This window comes from Hemitrygon akajei, chromosome 10, assembly GCF_048418815.1.
Source record: "Hemitrygon akajei chromosome 10, sHemAka1.3, whole genome shotgun sequence".
Lineage (NCBI taxonomy): Eukaryota > Metazoa > Chordata > Chondrichthyes > Myliobatiformes > Dasyatidae > Hemitrygon > Hemitrygon akajei.
Window position 1 is genome coordinate 162,021,124 of NC_133133.1, and position 25,143 is coordinate 162,046,266.

Consider the following 25,143-nt stretch of genomic DNA (forward strand, 5'->3'; position numbering starts at 1 on the left):
GACTATCCACACGATTAGTGCCTCCATCAGGTCACCTCTCATCCTCCGCCGCACGAAGGAGAAAAGGCCAAGTTCACTCAACATATTCTCATAAGGAACGCTCCCCAATCCTGGCAACATCCTTGTAAATCTCCTCTGTACCCTTTCTATAGTTTCCACATCCTTCCTGTAGTGAGGTGACCAGAACTGAGCACAGTTCTCCAAGTGGGTTCTGACAGCCTTTGTTCCTGTACCCTTCCATCCTTTCCCTGAACATTTGTCACATTTCTGCAGTACATTTCCCTGAGAACATCTGTTCCCAATTCATGCTTCCAAGTTCCTGCCTGATAGCTTCATATTTCCCCTTACTCTAATTAAACACCTTCCTAACTTGTCTGTTCCTATCTCTCTTCAACACTATGGTAAAGGAAATAGAATTGTGATTGCCATCTCCAAAATGCCCTCCCACTGAGATGTGACAACTGACCAGGTTCATTTCCCAATACCAGATCAAGTACAGCCTGTCCTCTTGTAGGCTTATCTACATATTGTGCCCTGAACACACCTAACAAACTCCACCCCATCTCAACCCCTTGCTCTAGGAAGATGCCAATCAATATTTGGGAAATTAAAATCTCCCACCATGACAACCCTGTTATTATTATACCTTTCCAGAATCTGTCTCCCTATCTGCTCCTCGATGTCCCTGTTACTATTGGGAGGTCTATATATTTAAAAAAAAAACACCCAGTAGAGTTATTGACCCCTTCCTGTTCTTAACTTGCACCCATAGAGATTCAGTAGACAATCCCTCCATGACTTCCTCTTTTTTCTGCAGCTGTGATACTATCTCTGATCAACACTGCCACACCCCCATCTCTTTTGCCTCCCTCCTTGTCCTTTCTGAAACATCTAAAGCCTGGCACTCTAAGTAACCATTCCAAGACCCTGAGCCATCCAAGTCTCTGTAATGGCCACAACATCCTAGCTCCAAGTACTGATCCACGCTCTACGCTCATCCGCTTTGCTCCTGATACTTCTTGCTTCTCAAACCATCGACTTGAGCGCATCCCTTCTGTATCACCCGCCTATTCTCCCTGTCACACTGTCTTCAAGCTTTCTCTACATGTGAGCCAACTGCCTCTTCCTCCATCTCTTCACCCCCAGCAATTCTAGTTTAAACTCTCCCCAGTGGCTTATCAAACGTCCCTGCCAGGAAATTGGACCCCCTCGGATTCATGTGCAACACAACCTTTTTGTACAGGTCACACCTGCCCCAAAAGAGGTCCCGATGATCCAGAAATCTGAATCCCTGCCCCCTGCTCCAGTCCCACAGCCACGCATTTACCCTCCACCTCACTCTATTCCTATACTCACTGTCGCATGCCACAGGCAGTAATCCCGAAATTACTACCTTTGAGGTCCTGCTTCTCAACTTCCTTCCTAACTCCCTGTAGCTTGCTTTCAGGACCTCCTCCCTTTTCCTACTTGAGTCGTGCTATGGAATGCTGCAAGGAAGGTTCAGTGGTTTATTGCAGGACCGATGGCAGTGGCAGCCGTCCAGCAGAGAAGCATCAGAGTCAATGCCAGGAGACATGTGGCACAGCATCCATGTTGGTGCATTAGTGTCGCTCTCCAGTGTTCACTCGGCAGCTGTATTGTGCTCAACTGCTGATTGCTGCAACGCTCATGCACTCAGGGACTTGGACTATATTTTTTGTGTGACTGTATTTTACTGCTCTCTTATATATGCTACATGTGCCCTGTGCGGTGTACGTCTGTGCTTTGCACTGTGGTCCTGGCGTAACGCTGTTTCATTTGGCTGTATTTATGGGTATATAGAATATATATAGTATATAGGCAGCCATCAATCCCAGGGGATCATGGGTCTGCGCCTCTGGTGGACTGAGTTAAGCACCATCTGCTGTGACTGTGGAGTCCAATGTGGAGGTGACAATCCTTGTCACATTCTGTACAGCAGAATGCTGAGGCAGCTCTGACGTCTTGGGCAGCTTGGGCACAGAGCTTTCAGTGGGCTCTCTTTTCCTCTGCTTGCTGCATCAGAGTAGGTCTTATACCTCAAGAACTTTTTCCCCTCCTGCTTCCAGGCACACCTGTCTGAGGCAAGTGACTGCCATGTGTTGGTGCTAATACCAAAGGCCTTGGAGTCACGCTTGCAGGTGTCCTTGTAGTGCAGCAGGCGTCTTCCTGTTGGCCTCTTTCCAGAGTCCAGCTACCCAAAGACACATGACCTAGCCAGTGCATACGCCTCTGTTTGAGGAAGGTGAACAAGGAGGTGGCACCTGTTCTCTCAAGCACTGTTGTTGGTAACCTTGTCTTCCCAGGTGATACCAAGTATGCGTCTGAGGCAACGCAAATGGGAAGTGTTGAGTTGCTGCTCTTGTTTTGTGCGCAGGGTCCAAGTTTCGCTGGCGTAGAGCAAAGCGCTCAGCACACAGGCTGTGTACACCTGGACTTTGGTGTTCATGGTGAGTTTGTTGGCCCAGACTCCCTTAGTCAACCTTGAGAAAGCTGTGGCTGCTTTTCCAATGCGCTTGTTGATCTCACTTTCAAGTGACTGGTTATCCAATATCGTGGAGCCCAGGTATGTGAATTTGTGGATGACTTCCAGCTCATAGTTGACAATGTTAATGGATAGCTTGTTGTCAATGTCTTGCCCCATTCCTGTGTCTTCTTCAGGCTGATAGTCAGGCCGAACTCCCTACAGGTTTCCGCAAAGCGAGCCATGAGATCTTGTAGCTCCTGCTGTGAGTGAGTTGCAACAGCTGCATTATCAGCAAACAGGAAGTCTCTGAGGAGCCTTATCTGCATTTTGGTCCTCGCTCTGAGTCTTGACAAGCTGAAGAAGTTTTTGTCTGACCTTGAATGGAGTTAAGTGCCCTCAGTGGCCTCCCCAAAGGCGGACTTGAGTAGGACAGCAAAGATGATGTCGAATGGCGTCGGAGCGAGGACACAACCGTTTTACCCCACTGAGGATGTTAAAGGACTCTAATGTAGAGCTGTTGAACACTATGGTCCCCTTCATGTTGTCATGAAACGACCCGATGATACTGAGTAGGATTGGGAGGCAGCCAATCTTGGCAAGGATCTCAAAGAGGCCCTTTCCAAGCACAAGGTCGAATGCCTTAGTAAAACTGATGAAGGCGATGCAGAGTGGTTTCTGCTGTTTTCTGCATTTTTCTTGCAGTTGCATGAGGGAGAAGATCATGTCGATGGTGGACCACTCAGCCGAGATTCAAGATAGACCCTTTCTGCGAGCAACTTGAGCAAAAAGCTTCCCCAAAACTCTAAGAAGAGAGATGCCATGATAGGTGTTACAGTTGCTCCTATCGCCCTTGTTCTTGTAGAGAGTGATGATGTTTGCATTCCTCATGCCTTGGGGTACACTGCCTTCTCTCCAAATCTGGCAGAGGAGATGGTGCAGCTCTGGGATGAGGGTGCCCTTGGCACATTTGAGAACCTCAGGAGGGATGCTATTTTTTCCTGGTGCTTTCCCGGAAGAAAGTGCTTCCTGTGCCTCACTGGGTTCTTCATCAAGTTCAATCATGATGAGCAGAGGTTCAAAGGTGTTCAGTGTTTTCTGTAACGACAGTCTCTCTGGCATACAGCTCTGAGTAATGTTCAACTCAGCATTCCATCTGTTGTGTTCTGTCCTTGATAACCTCTCCAGTTGATGACTTTAGTGGGGCAGTCTTGCTCTGTAATGCGCCAATGACTTGCTTGATTCCATCATACATTCCTCTGATGTTGCCAGTGTCAGCAGCCTCCTGGATCTTAGAGCAGAACTGGAGCCAGTGGTCATTTGCACACCACCTGGCAGACTGTTGAACTTTGTTCCGGGTAGACCAGAGTACTTGTAGGTTCTTCTTGCTAGGAGAAGACTTGTACGTGGTCAGTGCTTTTCTCTTCTCCATCAGAGGCAACTGCACTTCAGAGTGGGCCTCAAACCAGTCAGCAGACTTAACTGTCTTTTCTCCCCCCGAAGGTGGATATTGCAGCACAGTAGATGGTATCCCGCAGGTTCTCCCATCTCTTGCTGACATTGGTGTCGGGAGAGCCAGGCAGAGCTTTCTCCAGGGCTTGCATAAGCTCTGCTATCTTTACAGAGTCATGAGTATTGCTGGTGACAATGTGTGGCCTCCGCTCCCTTCTGGAATGATGAAGTCTCCTCGGCTGAAATTTTACCTTGTTGCACACAAGGGAGTGGTCAGTGTCACAATCTGCATTCTGGCAACTGCATGTCACCTTGACAGTCTGAAGTCTACTGGGTCTTGTGAGAATGAGATCAAGTTCAAGTCAAGTTTATTGTCATTTTGACCACAAACTGCTGGTACAATACACAGTAAAAACAAAACAACATTCCTCCAGGACCCTGGTGCTACATGAAACACAAAACTACACTAGACTATGTGAGACAGCACAAGGCTACACTAGACTACATAAAACAACATAAAAACTGCACTAGACTACAGACTTGCACAGGACTACATAAAGTGCACAAAACAGTGCAGGGTAGTACAATAATTAATAAACAAGACAATAGGCACAGTAGAGGACAAATTACAATATAATAATAAATTATATAGATATCAATCTAGACTCTGAGTATTGAGGAGTCTGATGGCTTGGGGGAAGAAACTGTTGCATTCTGGTTGTGAGAGCCCAAATGCTTCGGTACCTTTTGCCAGATGGCAGGAGGGAGGAGAGTTTCTGTGAGGGGTGCGTGGGATCCTTCACAATACTGTTAGCTTTGCTGATGCAGTGTGTGGTGTAAATGTTTGTAATAGTGGGAAGAGAGACCCCGATGATCTTCTCAGCTGACCTCACTATCTGCTGCAGCGTCTTGCGATCAGAGACGGTGCAATTCCCGAACCAGGCAGTGATGCAGCTGCTCAGGATGTTCTCAATACAACCCCTGTAGAATGTGGTGAGGATGGGGGTGGGAAATGGACTTTTCTCAGCCTTTGCAGAAAGTAGATACGCTGCTGGGCTTTCTTGGCTATGGAGCTGGTGTTGAGGGACCAGGTGAGATTCTCCACCAGGTGAACACCAAGAAATTCGGTGCTCTTAACTACCTCAGTGGAGGAGCTGTCAATGTTCAGCGGAGAGTGGTCGCTCCGTGCTCTCCTGAAGTCAACAACCATCTCTTTTGTTTTGCTCACATTCAGAGACTCCTGTGTTAAAGTCACCGTGCATGAGTAGTGGCAGCACTGAGTTCATCACAGAACTTGTCTTTAGCTTCTGGGTAGAGGTTAATGTAGGCGCATAAGCCTACAGAGGAAGAGGCGATGATGGATGATGATGTCTATCTGCAGTCTACTCAGTCCACTGTTGATCACTGCAGTCTTGCGGGTGTTGATCAAATTTTGCAGGTCTTCTGTAAGGCCTGGTGTCACGGTCCACACGTTCTAAGTAACTATCTTGAGGGCTGGATACTTATGACGTTTCCTTTTTTTGCCAGGTGTAAGGTTATCGATCCACCCGTTGGGGGTTCCCTGAGCTCTACACATTCACTGGAGCATGTGGACCGTGGCAAGGCAGCACCTATTTGAAAGGGGACTGCCCAGCTTGAGGAGGGCAGTAGCTACCTAGTGAGGTCCTAGGACCTCTCCCACTGTTAGAAGCAGCCTCTGGTGCCTCATCTCTATGCCAATCGAGTGCAGTGGCTTATCACCCGTAACTGCTGCTTCCATGCTGTGTCAACTCTGAGTCAAGTGTCCTCTCCACAGCGCAAGCCTGGGCAGGAAGATTTGAAGAACCGGTTGTTGCCCATGCAGCGGGCTCCCCCCTCCACATCACTGATATAGTCCAAGGGAAGGGCAAGCACCGATACAGCTTGGCACCAGTGTCATCGCAGAAGTTGCCAGAGTGAAGTTGTAAACAACATCAAACTGCCTTAGGGACTCCGGCTCCAGATTTCTTCCTCAAGGTTTACTCCTGAAGCCTTTCCCATGGGTGGGTATGGCCACAAAGCAGCGGAGGTTTAAAATCAGAGTTTTCCATCTCCAACGGGCGGGCTGCCGTCCAAGGCTGATGGGCCCCAGCTGCCCAAAGCAACTGGTTTTGAAGTGCCAATGGTCCATCTTCGCCCCTTCAGTAGAAACAGTCCTGCTGAGCCTAGTAGTCAAGCCACATGTGAAGCAATTCAGTATTCATGTATGACTGAATGACAATTTAACTTGAACTTTTTAACCTTAGAACTGATGAATTCTTAGGAAAGTTGGATACAAGCCAGTCAAGTATATAGAGCCTCAGTCCTTGTACAGAAGATATGTCTGTGAGTACGTTTGTGATGAGGATCAGGAGGTAGTATTAGAAGAGCCCCAGTTTCTACACATATTAGATTTTAAGGCTCTTACAACCAGAGTGGATAAGTTTCTGAGAGAGTGTATGGGATATTTTTCAATCAATACATTGAGGGGCCTGGTCTTCATGTGTGACTTAGCTACTAAGCCTGGCGGAAGTTTTTCTACTGACAGAAGTGGCAAAAGTGGATTACTAGTACCTTAAAACTGGGCAGATGGGGCTTGTCAGCCATGGTTGACAGCTTATCTAGGAGAAGGAAATCTCTGATTTCAAACTTGCACTACCTTGTGGCTATACCCACCGTGGGGAAACCTTTGAGAGTAAACCTGGAGAAAAAATTTGGGGTTGGAGTCCCTTAAGGCTGTTAACACTGACTGGCCACTCCTGCGACACTGCTACTGCCAAACTGTGTCATCTCTGCTGTTCCTTTAGATTCATCAGTTCCCTGGAGAAGCACAGCCTGCTGCACAGGCAACAACTTCCTTCTCTATATCGTACTGTCCTGGCTTAAGTATCAACACTGACAGGTAGGAAGCAACATTCAAGGTCAAACTTGACCAGAGGAGGGCCATATACACTGAGGCGCCAATTAGGGAACAAGTGATACACAATGAAAGGGGTTAACCAGGGGTTAGCCTAATTAAAATGGATTAAATACTTTGGTTCTGCCAAAATCATAAGATGGTAAATTGTGAATATTGTGTAGTGCTGTACATCAGTTTTATAGAACACTGCATAAGCTCAGCTGTTTCAAAAATAAATCAATCTCTTTCAGTATAATTTTAAAAGCTCTGCACCACTAATCTCTGCTTTTTCCTTTGATCATTTTATGATTTGGATCTCAGGTTTATTTATCCCACGATTGAAGCAAACATATTAATTATAAGCTTGATTAAAAAAAAACTTTGAAAAGTTCTAAATTAGGTTTCCCAAAACAAAAAGCTGGTTGTACATACTTACATCATCAGTATCTTTCACTCTAAGAATTTGCTCTCTAAGATCTTGCAAGTCATTGAAAGTTGATTGTGCTGTTATAGAATACACTAAAGCAAAACCTTGTCCATTCTTCATGTATAGATCTCTCATTGCAGTAAATTGCTCCTGTAAATGAAATATGACTATATCATTCTATAGTTATCAGTAACCTTAAATAATTAACAAATATTGCTTAAATTAGCAAGTATTAAAGTAAAATTTTATACTACTTAAATGACTGCATATAAAAATACATTTTATGAGGAAAACAAAAATCACATTTTCAGTAAGTTTGAGATTGAACTGCTTCGCGCAACTCACTAGTTAAAAAAAAAAGTAACACGCATCAGACCAATGATGAAATCATGCTGGATTAACTTGTTTTGGAAGCAGCTTAATGCTTAAAATATTACCCAATTCGCACAAGAATAGTAATAGTGGCTGCATGATTGCAAACCATTTTATGACCCTGCCAGTTTTATAATTGATGGGATAAATTAAAATTAAAAAAAGGGAAGAACAATAACATTCCTGAATGTCCATGATATATTGAACCTAGAGGGATCAAGTCTTTGGCACTGAGTCTGGCTCCGTGGCTCAGAAGGGAAGAGGGGAGAAGTCCAGTAAATCAAAGGGTCAGGGAAGTACAGCACAGAAACAGGCCCCTCAGCCCATCTAGTCCAAGCCAAAACTAAATTGCCTAGTCCCATTGACCTGCACCAGGACCACAGCCTTCCATATCCCTATTGTCCTATCCAAACTTCTCTTAAACGTTGAAATTGAGCTCGAATGCACCACTTGTGCTGGCAGCTCATGCTACACTCCCATGACCCTCTGAGTGAAGATGTTTCTCCTCATGTTCCCCTTAAACTTATCATCTTTCACTCTTAACTCATGATCTCTAGTTGCAGCCCCTCCAACCTCAGAGGATGCCTACTTGCATTTACTCTATCTGTACACCTCATAATTTTGTATACCTCTATCAAATCTCCTCTCAATCTTCTACGTTCTAAAGAATACAGTCCTAACCTATTCAACTTTTTATTGAAACTCAGGTCCTCCAGATCTGGCAACATCTTTGCCAATTTTCTCTGCACTCTTTCAACCTTGTTAGCATCTTTCCTTTAGGTAGGTGACCAAAACTGCACACAATACTCCAGATTAGGCCTCACCAATGTCTTATACAACTTCAGCATAAAATCCCACCTTCTGTACTCAATACATTGATTTATGAAGGCCAATGTGCCAAAAGCTTTCTTTACGACCCTATCTACCTGTGTTGCCACTTTCGACAAATTGTGTACCTGTATTCCCAGATCCCTTTGTTCTATCATACTCTTCAGTGCCTTACCATTCACTGTGTAAGACCTACCCTGGTTGGACCTACTAAAGCGCAAAACCTCGCACTTGTCTGCATCAAGTTCCATCTGCCATTTTTCCAGCTGATGCAGATTCCTCTGCAAGCCATGATAGCCTTCGTCATTGTCCACTACACCCCTAATCTTGGTGTCATCCACAAAGCTGCTGATCCAGTTAACCACATTTTTCATATATATAATTGATACAGATAACAAACGAAGGACCCAGCACCTGCAGCACACTATATTCACAGGCATCCAGTCAGAGGAACAACCCTCCACTACCACTATCTGGCTTCTCTCACAAAGCCAATGTCTAATCCAATTTACTACCCCATCCTGAATGTCGAGCAACTGAACCTTCTTGACTAAACTTCCATTTGGGGCCTTGTCAAATGTCTTGCTGAAGTCCACGTAGACAACATCCACCGTCTTTCCTTCATCCAGATTCCTGGTAACTTCCTCAAAAAACTCCACAGGACTGGTTAGACATGACCTATCCCACACAAAGGCATCCTGACTTCCCTTAATCAGTCCATGGTTATCCATGAACTTGTACATCCAGTCCCTTAGAATACCTTCCAATAACTTTCCCACAACTGATGTCAAACTCACTTGCTTATAATTTTCTGGTTTCTGTTTACAGTATTTTTTTTTTTTTAAACAGTGGAACACCAATGGTAATCCTACAATCCACTGGTGCCTCTCTTGTCGCTAAGAATGTTCTGAATTTCACAGCTAGGACCCTAGCAATCTCTGCATTTGCCTCTCGTAGGGTGTGAGGGGACACTTTGTCAGGCCCTGGATATTTATCCACCCTGATTTGCCTCAGGGTAATAAACATCTCCTCCTCTGTAATCTGTACAGGGTCTCTGAAGGTGATGACACTTGCCTCACTTCTATAGATACTGCATCTGTCCGTCCAGTAAATACAGATGCAAAGAATGCATTTAAGATCTCCTCCATCTCTTTTGGCTCCACACATGGATTACCATTCTTGTCTTTCAGAGGACCAATTTTGTCCCTAGCTATCATTTCATTCATAACATACTGGAACTGTAGAATTCCTTAGGATTCTCCTTCATCTTGTCTGCTAGGGCAACCTCATGCCTTCTTTTAGCCTTGTTGATTTATTTTTTGTGTTATCTTGCATTTCTTTTACTTCATAAGCATCTAATTTGTTCCTACTTGCCTATACCTGCTATGCACCTCCTTTTCTTCTCTTAACCAGGGCCTAAATATCACTTGAAAACCAAGGTTCCCTAAACTTTTTATCTTACCGTTTATTCCAAGAGGCACATACGAGCATTATACTCTCAAATTTTGTTTTTGAAGAGCACCACTTTCCAAGTACACCTTTGCCAGTAAGCAGCCTGTCCCAACCCACACTTCCCAGATCATTTCTGATAACAACAAAATTGGCCTTTCTCCAATTTAGAATCGCAACCTGCAGACCAGACCTCTCTCTTTGCATACTTACTTTGAAACCAATGGCACTGTGGTCAGTGGATGCTACGTGTACTCCTACCCAAATTCTGTCACCTACCCTGTCTCATTCCCTAATAGCAGATCCAGTATCACACACTCTCTCATTGGGACTTCTATGTACTGATGAAGGAAACTTTCCTGAACACATTTTACAAACTCCATCTCATCTAGACCTTTAACATTATCGGATTCCCGGTCAATATGTGGAAAGTTAAAGTCACCTGGCTATAGGGGATTCCATAGTTAGAGGAGACAGCAGATACTGTGGACAAGAAAGACAGCTGGATAATATGTTGCCTTCCAGGTGCCAGTGTCAGAGGTGTCTCGGATTGGGTCCACAGCATTCTAAAAGGGTGGGGGGGGGGCAGGCGAACTGCCAGAAGTTGTGGTACATATTTGTACCAACAACATACGTAGGAAAAAAAAGTGTCCTGAAGAGAGAATACAGGGAGTTAGGTAGAAGGTTGAAATGCAGGACCTCAAATGTAGCAATCTCTTGAATGCTGCCTGTGCCACATACCAACGAAGGTAAGAGTAGGATGACTGGGCAAATAAATGCGTGGCTGAGGAATTGGTGCAGGAGGGAGGGTTTCAGATTCCTTGATCCATGGGATCTCTTCTGGGGAATGCATGAGCTGCACAAAAAGGACAAGTTGCACCTGAACTTGAGGGAGATCAATACCCCGGCAGGCAGATGTGTTAGAGCTATTTAAACCAATTGAAGAACTTAAACCAATTTGGCAGGGGAATGGAATTTGGAATGATAAGACTGAGGAAGAACAGGCAGATGATGGGGCAAAATTGCAGTCAATGGAATGAGTTGAAGTATAACATGGGGGCAAAATTGAAATGGATGATGAGTACAAGACTGAGGGTGTTCTGTTGGAATACACACTGTATACTAAATAACCAGGCTGACCTTGTAGGGCAGTTAGAGATTGGCAGGTATGACATTGTGGGCATCACCGAGTCATGGCTGAAAGAAGATCATGGTTGAGATTCTTAATGTCTAAGGATACATATTGTATCGAAAGGCAGAGGGGATGGGATGGCTCTGTTGGTAAAAAATGAAATCAAATCCTTACAAAGAGGTGATATAGGATCAGAAGACACAGAATCCTTATGGGTAAGGTAAAGAAACTGTAACAGTAATAAGACCCTGATGCAAGTTATATATATGCCTCTGAACAGTAGCCAGGATGTAGGGTACAAATTATAATGGGAGATAAAAAAGGCAATTGTCATGGGGGATTTCAATACGCAGGTAGACTAAAAATCAGGTTGATGCTGGAACCAAAGAGGGAATTTCTAGAATGCCAAATAATTGGCTTTTTAGAGCAGCTTGTGGTTGAGCCCACTGTGGGAAAGATTAACTCTGGATTGGATGTTGTGTAATGAACCAGAGTTGATGTGGGAGCTTAAGGTAAAGGAACTCTTAGGAGAAAGTGATCATCATATGACAAGAATTCTTCCAGTAGTTGAGAAGCTAAAAATTGGATGATCAGTATTACAGTGGAGTAAAGGGAAGTACAGAGGCATGGGGGTGAGGAGGAGCTGGCCAATGTTGATTGGAAGGAAACACTAGCAGGGATGACAGCAGAACAGCAAAGGCTGGAGTTTCTGGGAGCAATTTGAAAAGTGCAGGATAGAAAAATCCCAACGAGAAAGAAATATTCTAAAAGGAGGATGAGGCAACCGTGGGTGACAAGAGAAGTCAAAGAGAGCATAAAAGCAAAAGACAGAGCATATAATATAGCAAATATTAATTGGAAACTTGAGGATTAGGAAGTTTTTAAAAATCAACAGAAGGCAAATTAAAAAAGCAATAAGGATAAAAAAAGATGAAATACCAAGATAATCTAGCCAATAATATACAAGAGGATACCAAAGGTTTTCTCAGATATATAAAGATACTAGCAGTGTGTCAGAAAATTGAGAGTGACAAGGGTCTGAAATGAGTGTAGTTGCTATAACCAAGAAGGTGCTTCGCCAGCTGAAAAGTCTGCAGGTAGAAAAGTCACCTGAACCAGATGGATAGGCAGCTGAAGAGATTGTGGAGGCATTAGTAAAGATCGTTCAAGAATCACTAGATTCAGGAATCGTTAGAGGACTGGAAAATGGCAAATGTCACTCCATTCTTCAAGAGCGGAGGGAGACAGGAATTATAGGCTAGTTAGCCTGATTTCAGTGGTTGGGAAGATGTGGGAGTCCATCACTGATGATAAGGTTTTGGGGTATTGGGAGGCACACACTAGGCCAAAGTTAGCATTGTTCCCCAAAGGGGAAATCACGTCTGAGGAAACAACATCCAAGGTAGACAAAGGAGAGTCAGAGAATGTTATTTACTCCGATTTTCCGAAGGCCTTTGACAGAGTGCTGCACATGAGTCTGCTGAACAAGAGAGCTATGGGTATCTGGCACAGATGAAGAATTGAGGCTTGGGATACAGCACATTGAATTGCAGGGCAGGTTTGAAGAGCCAAGTGGTTTATTTATACCTTCTTGTATGACATAGTGTTTTGAAATCTGAAGAACAGCTTACAAGACCGAGTGCTGACCATCATAAAATATAATTAGATTGCCCAGAATCATTTTTCCAAAAAAAAAGTCACTGCTCATCTGACTTGAAGCCTGATTTATAAGAATATTTCTATTAGAATCTAAAACTGGTGGCTAGAAATAAATCTAATATTAAGAGGTAAAGATAGAAATAAATTTAACATTAAGGGGTAAAGCTAGAAATAAATCTAACAGCATAAAGAGGTGAAAGTATTCAAAAGAACTTTGATTTGTAAGGATTAGAAAGGGCAGGGCACAAGGCTTCCACAAGACTGTTCTGCTATTCAGTAAGAGGAAGCAGATCCAATCGCTTAGTTCTACTTTTCCGTCTGATTGCCATAACCTTTGATTCCTCTGGTATCCAAAAATCAGTTTATCCCAGCTTTTTGCATATTCACAAATAAACAACACCCACAAAAAATGATGCCAAAAATTTACAAATCTCCCATAAACAATCCCCCCACTACTCAATCCTAAAATATCAACCCATTTCAATGCACCTTTGTTCCAACTTCACAATTGGAACTACCTTGGCACCTCATCTGTCAATCCCTACAAGAATTTTGTACAAGCCCCTTCTTCTGACCTCCAGCAAGCATAGGCCATCTTCATCCAATCTCCTTAGTCCAGCCCACTCAACACTGAATCAATGTGGCAAATTAACTCGCCACTGAGTGAAGTATATCCTCTTTGCAGATAAGATGACCGAATCAGCACACATTATGCCCAACCTCAAAGCCTAAAATAATTCCAGAGAAATCTGCTTAATTTTGCAAATTAAGTCCTTTACAATAAAACCAATTCACGTACCTTTCTAACACTGGCTATACTTGCACGTTTACATTTTGTATCTCGTGAACCACATATCCAAATCCTTCAATACACCAACATTCCTCTCTGAAAACTTTTCTCTATTCCTTCTCTCAAACAGTGCATAATACTCCCAAATTATACTGTGTACCGCCTATCACCATTTTATCCACTTTCTACCCTGTCAATATTCCTTTGCAGATTCTCTACATCTTATTCACAGCTTACTTAAAAATAACTGGTAATAATGTAGAACTTTGTATCACAAATTGTGGTAAGGAAAACATTTCCAAAGGGAAACCAAATTAGGGAAGAGGAATAAAATAAAGATAAACTACAAGGCTGAAACTATTCTCCAACAATTCCAGAAAACCCTTGGTCAGATAAGATTATCCAAATGAATCATCAGCCTGGGCAAATCAAAAACAGCAAAAAAACCCAAATGAAATTAGAATATGGCATTTCTATTTTTAAAAGACAAATGGAATCAGAGACAAACATGAAATATAAACACAAGCAGAGACTAATTAGACTGAAATTGTCTCTTTGATGAAAGGTTCTGACTAGTTTTTTACCGTTCCAGCTGTATCCAAGATTTCAAGCATACATTGTTGTCCATCTACTTCAACTTGCTGTAAGAAAGGAAAAACACTGGAATTAACACAAATAGGTCTGAATTATCAACTTCAAAGTACTTTTACAGAAATTATAATACTATAGTACTAAATGTGGCAGATACTATAGAAAAACTGACATTTTACTGACTATGACTATGCCTTTATAAACTGCCTTTGACTGCCTATAAACTGCCTATGACTATGCCTTTATAAACTGACATTTTACTGCCAAAGTCAAACTGCCTCTGACTGCCTATAAACTGCCTATGACTATGCCTTTATAAACTGACATTTTACTGACTATGACTATGCCTTTATAAAGTGAATTATGTTATGAAAAGAATTGTGTGAAACAGATTTGCACTACTAACATTTCTAGCTGAAATCCAATATTTATACCCCTGAACAAAAAATAACCCATTATAGCTAAACAAGCCTGTAAGAACATGAGAAATAGAAGTGTTGGGTAACACAGTTGTCTACTATATAGCGATCAAGATGAGACTTGCAGCTTTGGTCCCCAAAGGGTATTGCCATATCCCAGCTTTGTTACATTCAAGATTGACTTCATTGTAAGCTCACCTTTCTGTAAGAATCCTCTATTGTTGGATCATATTTTTCAACAAATATTCCCTGAACAAACTGCACCGTCTGCAAAACAGTACAACTTGTTGTTATGGAAAGAAACTAGTACACTGTACAAGTTGAACTTTAAAGAATAGTGTCCAACAATGACCTCATCCAAAACCAGCGTTTGAGAGATTAAAATTTTGTACATCTACTCTGAATACAAGTGACATTCACATTAGAGCCATTCAGATTATGGATATTCATGTCGATCGAGTTCAGAAATCATTACCCAGAAATTTTAAATAAGGAATAAAATATGCTGCCACAGAATTGCGTTACCGAATAGCTTTGCATTACAGAAAAAGAAAATGGACACAGCTCTCCCATAACAGCATTGTGGCCAGGTTAGGGGGGGGGGTTAGTGGTTAGCACTTGTTTATATATCACATCAGAGCAAATGGTCAAAGTGAAATGGATGGGTCAATAGACAGAACTTAAATATCAGTCAGTTCAGTTTGGCAACAACAACTCCTCAATGATCTCCATCAGCACACGTGCTCTACTACAGAGTGTGCTTAGCCCCATGCTCTACTCACTTTGCAATTACGATTGTGTGGCTAAGCACAGCTCCAATACCATATTCAAGCTGAAGACGATAGCACTGTCATAGGCTGAATCAAAGGTGGTGATGAATCAGCATGTAGGAGGGTGATTGAAAATCTGGCTGAATGGTGCCACGACAACAACCTGTCACTCAATATCAGCAAGATCGAGGAGCTAATTATTGACTTCAGGAGGAAACTAGAGGTCCAAGAGCCAGTCCTCACTGGAGGATCAGGTGGCTGACCTAACCAGACCAGACCCTTAATATCCCTGGACATTCCAGCCTTATCAGTTATTGCTCAACTCCATTTTATTTCTCTTGGTTCAGTACCTTCCCACCCACATCTGTGATATTTCCCTGGCTCTGATCGCCTTATGTTCACCATGAATGTCCAGTCCCTCTACACGTCTATCCACTTCAAGAAGGCCTTAAAGCTCTCTGCTTCTTTCGGGACAGCAGACCTGACTAGTTCCCTTCCACCACCACCCTCTATTTTGCAAAACTGGTCCTCGCACACACCAATTTCTCATTCGACTCTTCCCACTTTCTTCAAACATTACGTGTAGCCATAGGCACAAGCATGGGTCCCAGCTCTGCCTTTCTTTTTGTTGAAGGCAAGGAGGAGGAAGTTAGTATTTGGAATAAGCTGCCTGAGGGGGAGGAGGATGGCGACACAAATAGTAACACCATTTAAGTGAATTTAGATAGGTACTTGAAGAACAGGGCATAAAGGGATATGGGATTAAGAGATTGGTATAGCAGGTGCATAAGATTAGTATAGCAAGCATAATGTAAGGTTTGGGTATGGTGGGCCAAAGGGCTGGTTTCAATGTAGTCACTATGACTACAAGACCATATACTGTGGCACCCAAATCCAGAATTGTTTTTCTATCAACTTCATGTGGAGTTCTTCAATCATACGTAGTTGTGCAGTAATTCAGTGGCAATTAGTTTCAGACTAAGTGAGAGGAAGACAGACAAAATAAAAATTGGGTTCATAACACATACCCAAATTAGATTCAAAATAGGGAACAGTGGGATGTTGATCCATCATTAATGGAATTAACATTAAGTATTTGCACTTGCAGGTAGATATGAAGGCTGCCATACAAGTGTGGTTAACTCTAGGAAGATGAAGTTATGAACAAATTCAACAGGACTCACCAAAGCTGATTTTCCAACACCGCCTGAACCAAGAACCACCAGCTTATACTCACGCATTGTGTAACGTATTCAGTGAACAGTGCTTCCTGCTGCACCAAAAAAAGTTGCAAAATTACTCCAAAATTAAACATGCTTTCACAAAATTACTAAAATTCCTTAGAATTCAGAAGCTTAAAAACAGGCTATTCATCCATGAAGCCTATTCCAGAATTATACTACACAAGAGTCCATAATCACTTTAATTTAACTAAATCAGCATTACACATTTCAGCCTTGTGTGCGTGCATGAGCACACACACCCACTCTCTTTCTCCCTCCTTCTAAGTGCATCCATAATATCATCTTCAACTCTTCTTTGCGATAGCAAATATGATGGTCAAAATAATCTTTGTACTGAAACCTTTCCTCCTGAATTCCTTATTGGTTTTATTAATGATTCATATTAATATTAAGCGGATATGAATTCCTTTCTTAATCTTGAAAGCTTCTATTATTTTACTCTCTCGTCAAAGAGATACGGGTTTTCTGATGGGAATAGCTTCCCATCCTTTTAATAGCATGGAGACTTGAACTCCAGTCAGAAAAAGTCATCCACCAGTACCCACTGCTTCCTGTCGCCAAGCCAATTTTGATCCAGTCTGCTAACATGTGCCAGATCCCATGCATCCCAATGAAACACAAAGTTGCATTTTTCATATACACGAGTAAATATATGCACAGGTGCAATGAAGCACATTTGTAGCAGCATCGCAGGTACAGAGCATCATATTCAGAGAAATAAATACACACATTTAACAAATCAAAATCAAAATCCATTTGATTGCAAAATGATCAGAATGGCCATAGCATTTATAAACTCCAATGTGATTAGGGTTTTGCAGTTTAAGAACCCAATGGCTTAAGGGAATTGGTTGTTTTCGAACCTGGTGATTTGGGACTTCAGCCTCCTGCCCAATGGTAGCTGCAAATATAGCATGTCCTGGATGTTAGAGATCTTTAATGATGGATGTTGTTTTATTGAGGCAGTGCCTCCTATAGATGCTACCTATACTTGGCAACTTCTCGTGTTCTTGGCCATGTCTTCAGCAACACAGCATGATGCAACCAGTTAGGATACTTTCAACAGTACATCTGTAGAAGTTTGTTGGAGTGTTTGGTGACGAACCAAACCTGCTCTTCATCCCAAGATGTGGGCACATCTCCTTTATAAATGTATCTACTTTATGTGCTGGACCCAGGACAGGCCATCCCATATGTTAACACCCAGGAATTCAAAGCTGCTGATTTTCTCCACCACTGATTCAACCTCGTCACAGACTGGTGTAAGTTCGCCCTCCTTTCCCTTCCTGAAGTCACCAAACAGCTGAAGTTGAGCTGACGTTTAATTTTGCTGCTGTTGAGCTACAGGTTTTCTTGCAGCACCACTCAACTCAGTGCCCTATTTCACTCTTGTAAGCTGACTTTTTGCCACCCGTGATTCGTTCAACAACAGTATTATTGTTGGTGCATTTGAAGATGGCATTAGTGCTGTGCTTATCCACACAGTCATGTGTGTATAAAGAGCAGAGTGAGGGTTAAACGTGTAGTCTTGAGGTGCACAGGTGTTAATGATCAGCAAGGATAAGATATTGTTACCAATCCTCATTGACTGAGGACTGCTGATGAGACAATTGAGGATTCAGTTGCAGAGGGAGGTAGAGGCTCAGGTCTTGAAGCATGATAATGCTTGCCACCATCAATTTTCTTTGTTACCTTGTAAAAATGCTGCATCCGGAAAATGCAGAATGGCAAAGTGTTAATTCTTTTCTAACACTGGGTACTCATACATAGATAAATGACACATCTATTTTGATGAACAAATTTAGTTTCATCAGTGGGCTTTGCAAAAACTGCATCAAATAGCAATGAGGCAAAATGATTAAAGTTGATATAAATGGTAAATATATATACACTCTTAACAAGAATGCAATTGTTAAATTAAATTGACACTTTAAATGAGCAGCAATTCAGAGGATCATCAACCAAAGCAAAATCTAATTAGCCAGTGTAGGGTGCTATCGGCATCAAGAATTCTGCACAGCAAGCTTATAAATTTTACACAAAGCTAAAATGGTGTTGCCAAATCTACAAAGATTTACACAGCTTAGAAAAGGGTGCTACAGGTCTGAGTTCATACCTACATCAAGAAACGATTTATACTAATTCCATTTTATTCTCATATTCACATTTGCCTCCAGATTTGACTACACACATACACAGCAGCAATTAATTGACAAATCTGCTCATCTTTCAAATGTGGCACTTGGAAAAGACCCATGTAGCCACAAAGTGAAAATAAAAACTGCACAGGAAGTCAGAATTAAACATGGGTTACTAGAACTGTAGAACAGCAGATGAACTACAGGTTTCCCCCGCCATCCGATGGTAGAGCGTTCCTATGAAAGGGTTCGTAAGTCAGAATGTTGTAAAGTGAAGAAACAATTACCATTTATTTATATGGGAAAAATTTGTGAGCATTCCTAGACCCAAAAAAATAACCTACCAAATCATGCCAACTAACACAAAACCTAAAATAACAGTAACATATAGTAAAAGCAGAATGATATGATAAATACACAGCCTATATAAAGTAGAAAAACTTTTCTGCAATCATTGCAGCACTGTTCACTGTAGCGAAAATCTCACGCAAGCGAAGCGTTCTCAGCAGAAATACTCTCTCCAGTAACCTTTAAGCTATGAAGCTGCCAAATCATACCAAATAACACAAAAATACACAGCCTATATAAAGTAGAAATAATGTATGTACAGTGTAGTTTCACTTACTGGAATCGGGAAGACAGCGAACACACTGATGATGGTGTGTTAGGCTGAGTCGTCGGAGGCTGGGATGGTGGGAGACCGGGGTGTCATCTTATCATCGTCTGTTTCCATCAGGGCAGGCAGGTCACCTTCTTCTGTCTGCCTGCCTCAGTGTCGAAGGTTGAGGTTCGTCATCTGCTGTGGCTGATGTGGTAGGCTTGAAAAACGACAGTATGCTTGACTGCTTAGCCTCGCGAATTTTTCTATCATTGTTCTTTGTAAGCACTCAAATCATCCTGCAAATATGCCCTAAACCTACATACCCTTTCAAAATTAAAGTCGTACTTTTCTGCAATCATTGTAGCATTGTCAATCGCAACGAAAATCTCACATAGTTGCTTTACGTTCAGTTCCTGGACGACTTTACTTTCCGTCCGTTCGGTCTCAATTGTTATCCTTTCCTCTTCCAATTGCATCAGCTCTTCATCTGTCAGTTCTTGGTCATGGGATGCCAAAATCCCTTCAACATCATCTTCGTCAACTTCCACAAGCCAAACTCACTTTGTCCTTACTTTGTTCACCACGATCGAAACGCTTAATTATGTCTAGTTTTACAATAAGTGTAACACCCTTACGAGCTCCTTTAGGCTTTTCCAATACCTTAGAACTCATCTTGCTAATGGATGCACAAAATAAATCGAGATAAAGCACAGATGCTCACAGGCACGTGTTTAAGCAATGGCAGCTAGAATGCAGTTCCAGGGGAGGAGCTTGGCTGCTCGAGGCACGCTGCCTTTTTTTTGTAACAGTGAAAACACCTTCTGTTAGCAAAAACAGGCAATATAACGTAGGTCTTTCGTAACAGCGAGGTGTGGTAAAGCGAACATTCGAAAAACGGGGGACACCTGTAGTTGTACAGCTGTGTGCCAACACAGCAATTTTTATTGAACAATACCAGCCTAAAAGAATGTATTCTTCAATCAGGCTATGTCAGTAAACGCCAAGAATTTGAAGATACCATTTATGCACCTTATTAAAAAAATTAGCTTTTGGTAGATCTCAAAAAAATAATATTGAAAGGCCACCTTAATCCATTAATTTATAAGCTCCAAGAAAAATTTAATGTTAGTCAAACATTACTTTCCAGATGCCAAGCTGTAAACTTTGAAGTCTTTCATCAAGATGTTCATACACATCCGTAATAATATCAGATAGTGTATATAAATAAATATTAATCCAGTAGATTTAATTTCTGTTCCTTTCTTGTGCAATCTGATCCAGGCTGAAGCAAAGAAATTAATTCAACATGCAGAAGGGGGTTGCATTTAATCTTTCATATAATCCAAAATATAAAAGAATGGCTATAGCACAGAATGAGACCACTCAGATGTCAAGTCCACGGCAAGTTTATGTTACATCCTTGCAAATTCTTTCCATTTCGATAACAATGCAGTTCCATTTTGCATACCACAAAATTGAATGAGCCTTCACAACAAATACTAGCAGAGTATTCTATCTAGCTCTAAACCACTCACTGTGTAAAGCTAGCTTTCTCTCATGGACATATACCAAAAGTGGCAACCATTAATTCTATATTCTTGATCACTCTACCAATGGGATGTTTTGCTCCCTCTTTGGGCTGTAATCTTTATACAGTGCCTTGAAAATGTATTCAGCCCCCAGTGCTTTGTTCATATAACCAGGGATTTTGATCAATTTCACTGAGAATTTTAACCTATGAACCACATGCTCCCTCCCCCTACCCCCCATAGTAGAGCCCCAAAACAGGGAAAACTGTAAAGCACGAAAAACTAACATTTCAAAACATGGAAAAATCAGCAGTTCAAAAGTATTCATCTCCCTTGGCTCAGTACTTAGTTGAACCGCCTGACACAGCCATTTATAACCAATAGTATTTTTGGTTAAGTATTTGTTTAGCACAATGTGATGGAGCAAGATTTGCCCATTACTCCTTGCAAAATTGTTCAAGCTGTGTCAGTTTGGATGGGGAGCACAGTGGACAGCAATCTTGAGGTCTTGCCAGAGACGTTCAATGGGGGTCCGCACTCTGACTGGGCCACTCAAGGACATCAATTTTTTCATTTGAAGCTACTCCATGGTGGCTCTGGCAGTATGCTTTGGGTTGTCGTCCAGCTGAAGGACGAACTTCCTCCCCAGTTTAAGCCTCTGGCAGAGGCTAGCAGGAATTTATCCAGCATCTGTCTGTACTTAGCAGCATTCACCTTCCCATCAATCCTGACTAGATTTCTAGTCCCGGCTGCTGAAAAGCATCCCCAGAGCATAATTTTAGCTCCACCATACTTCACAGGGATGGTGTTAACTGGCTGATGCCCAATATTAGATTTATATCACAGGTACTGCTTAATGCTGAGGGCAAAAAGTTCCACTCTAGTCTCATCTGGCCACAAGACCTTCTTCCACATCTTTACCGTTATCTTCTAAGTGACACTTTGAAAAAGTGGAAAAAAATATGAAACCACAGCCACAATGCCTAGGTCAGGCCACCCTTCTAAACTTAGTTGGAAGAGAATAATGGTGCTTGTAAGAGAAGCTACTGTGGGCAAAGATATGCTTTTTTTAAAAAAAAAGTCAGAGCTTCTTCTTTGCCACTTTCATATCCTTTCTGTACAAGGCCTTAGAGATTGTGGAGCCATGAACGTCATCTCCAGATGCAGCCACTGACTTCTGCAGCTCACTCAGAGTAACCACTGGCATCACAGTAGCCTCTTACAAGCACCATTAGTCTCTTCCAACTAAATTTTGAAGGGTGACTTGACCTAGGCAGTGTGACTGTGCTTTCATATTTTTTTCCACTTTTTCCACAACGGGCTGCACTGAGCTCTGGGGCAGGTTCAGTGCCTTTGAGATGGACTTTTATACCCTTTCCCAGATTTGTGCTTCTCTGTTATAATTTCCCTGACTTGTCTTGATTGCTCTTTTGTCTTAATTTTAGTTTGGTCTGTTAAAAGTTTACCATACTGTTGGACCTTACAGAGCGAGTGATTATTTATTCTTATGAATTAATTAAAAACAGGTGATCCAATTTTCTACATCAAAAAATTGGATGAGTTGGTAAGGTAAAATACATTATTACACCTGAGGAAATTTAGCGAAGTAATTACAAAGGAGGTGAATACTTCTTCAGCCTCACAATTTTTGGTTTTTAATTTTTCATAAATTGTTGACAGGTTTTAGAATTTTTCATTTGATTTGACATGATACATAATGTTTTGTAGATTAGCTCAAAAATCCTGTCTCAATTTAGAAAATGAGACAGTAAAATGTGAATATAGTTGTGGGGGCTGAATACATCTTCAAGGCACTGAATCTTGAAAATGCAAATCGCAGACCTCATTTGCTGTTCCAAGAAGTCATATTAATGATTTAGATGAAAATGCTGGTGGTCTGATTAGTAAGCTTGCAGATACCATGAAAATTGGCGGAGTTGTGAATAAAAAGAAAGATTGACAAAGGATAAAGCAGTTGGAGGCTTGGGAGGAGAAATGGCATATGGAGTTTAATCCAGACAAGTACGAGGTCATCTGCAAAAAGTACACAATAAATGGCAGAGGGATCTTGGAATGCAAGTCCCTCGCTCCCTGAAAGCAGTAGCACAAGTGGATAGGGTGTCAAAGACATCTGCACTGGACTTCGAGGCATGTGGCCCCCAGTTTGAAACTGGCCAGCTCTTTGCACGCTTTCCAGCTGTGCTGGGTTGAGCATCAAGCTAGCAACTTGGCCATGTAAAAAACAGACAAAAGTGCTAAAGAAAAGGCAAAGTTGCCACCCAATGCGCCACAAGGCATGGAAAGGAACAACGCAGAAGAGGTTCACAAGGATAAGACTTTCACTGGAGTGCATTAAATTCAAGTAGAGATTGAAGAAACTTAGAAATATTTTCTCTGGAGGATTGAAGGCAGTGGTGTGACTTCATAGAAGCAAATAAAATTATGAGAGGCATAAACAGGGTAGAGAGTCAATCATTTTTCTAAAATGTCAAAACCAACTAGAGGGCATAGGTTTAAGATGACAGAGGGCAAGTTTAAAGGAGATTTTAAAGTTTGTTTAAGTGGCATCTAGACTCACATTAACAGGCTTTAAACAGAGGGATGTGGATCACTTGCAGGCAGATGGGACTGCGACAACACAGACTTGATAGGCCTACATTTCTATGTTTCTTCAGCTTCTTAAGTTTTCCCATATATTACAAGTCACTTTTCACTGGAGCCATTTTGGTAAGCATCTTCTGCATTCTCTCTACAGCTTTTGCATTTTTCCTGAAGTACAGCACCTAGAATTGGACTAATAGACCAAATGCAGGTATACACTATCTTGATCAACAACTTCGATTGTTCTCAAATATGCTAAAGCAAAGACAGGAGCAGATAATGTTAAAGAACATAGATGACTTTTGTGACTATGGTTCAAATCAGGAGCAACAGAGCACAGAGCTATGAAAATTCTGGTTTAGTTTAAGACAATGACATCAAGGAGACAGAATCACGAGCAGTCAGACCATTCCTGATAGGAGTAAAGATGGTGGTTTCAGTTTTCATAATAATTAACTGGAGATTTTTCCATTACTAGATAACCTTGCAGAACAAGGCAATAGAGGGGTCAAGCAAAATAATGAGAAGTTAGAAGTGGCTGACACTAGTCTCCAAAGTCTACAAGTAGTTTTGCAATGGTCCATTATGCACGGTGCCAAGGACAGAATTTTATGGGATTTCAGAATTAAGCATGGGACATTAAAAAAAAAACCATGAGAGATGCCCTGATTACAGTTGAACTGAAAATCCTAGAAATTCTTTGGAACTCAGGCACCATCTATGGAGACAGAAATACAGACGAAATCAGAAATACCAAGGAAAATCTGTCAACTTAGCAGTGAATTGTAGATGTTTCGAATCATTAATATGGAAGTGGAAGTCTTAATTAAAGCAGCTAACCAAGCAAGAGGGCATATAACAATTACAGCACGGAAACAGGCCATCTCAGCCCTTCTAGACCGTATCTTAGCAAATTCCCAAGCCAGGGTATATTTGGATAAACAGGCATACAGGACCACAAGACATATGAGCAGAATTAGGTCATTTGGCTCAGAGTCTGCTCTGCAATTTCAAATTGGCTGATCTATTGTCCTTCTCAACCCTATTCTCCTGCCTTCTTCCTGTAACCTTTGACACCCTGATTATTCAAAATCTATCAACCTCCATCTTGAATATACCCAATGACTTGGCCTATAAAGCCATCTGTGGCAATGAATTCCACAGATTCCAGCTAAAGAAATTCTTCTTAATCTTTGTACTAAATGGACTGCCTTCAATTCTGAGCCTGTGTCCTCCCCCACTTAAAGTGTGACTTCCCCCACTTTAAGAAACATCCTCTCCATATCCCATCTTCTAGGCCTTTCAATATTCGATAGGTTTCAATCAGATTTCCCCCTTCTAAACTCAAGTGAGTACAGATCCAGACTCAAACACGCCTCACATGTTAACCCTTTCATTCCCAGAATCATTCTCATGAACTTTCTCTGGACTCTCTCCAATGCCAGGACATCTTTTCTTAGATAAGGAGCATAAAACCACTGACAACAGGAACATAAAAAACCTACACCACAATACAGGCTCTTCGGCCCTTAAAGTTGTGCCGAACACGTCCCTACCTTAGAAATTACTAGGCTTACCTATAGCCCTCTATTTTTCTAAGCTTTATGTACCTATCCAAAAGTCTCTTAAAAGACCCTATTGTATTCACCTCCATCACTGTTGCTGGCAGCCCATTCCATGCACTCACCACCCTCTGAGTAAAGAACTTACCCCTGATGTCTCCTCTGTACCTACTCCCCAGCACCTTAAACCTGTGCCCTCTT

At 41.9% G+C, this 25,143-nt stretch overlaps 1 protein-coding gene across 3 annotated transcripts in view; it reads right to left on the reverse strand.

The window, feature by feature from the left end:
• Window positions 1-25,143, reverse strand: part of LOC140734892 (ras-related protein Rap-1b) — a 69,140-nt gene that overhangs the window by 12,805 nt on the left and 31,192 nt on the right. For 2 of the 3 annotated variants that reach the window (XM_073059553.1, XM_073059551.1), the window contains exons 3-6: window positions 16,452-16,540; window positions 14,696-14,764; window positions 14,072-14,128; window positions 7,267-7,407 (exon numbers count right to left, since the gene is read on the reverse strand). In XM_073059553.1, the coding sequence (XP_072915654.1) occupies window positions 7,267-7,407; window positions 14,072-14,128; window positions 14,696-14,764; window positions 16,452-16,508 (324 nt within the window). In that variant the 5' untranslated portion in view covers window positions 16,509-16,540. The remainder of the gene's footprint in view (window positions 1-7,266; window positions 7,408-14,071; window positions 14,129-14,695; window positions 14,765-16,451; window positions 16,541-25,143) is intronic. The other variant, XM_073059552.1, reaches the window with a different exon arrangement.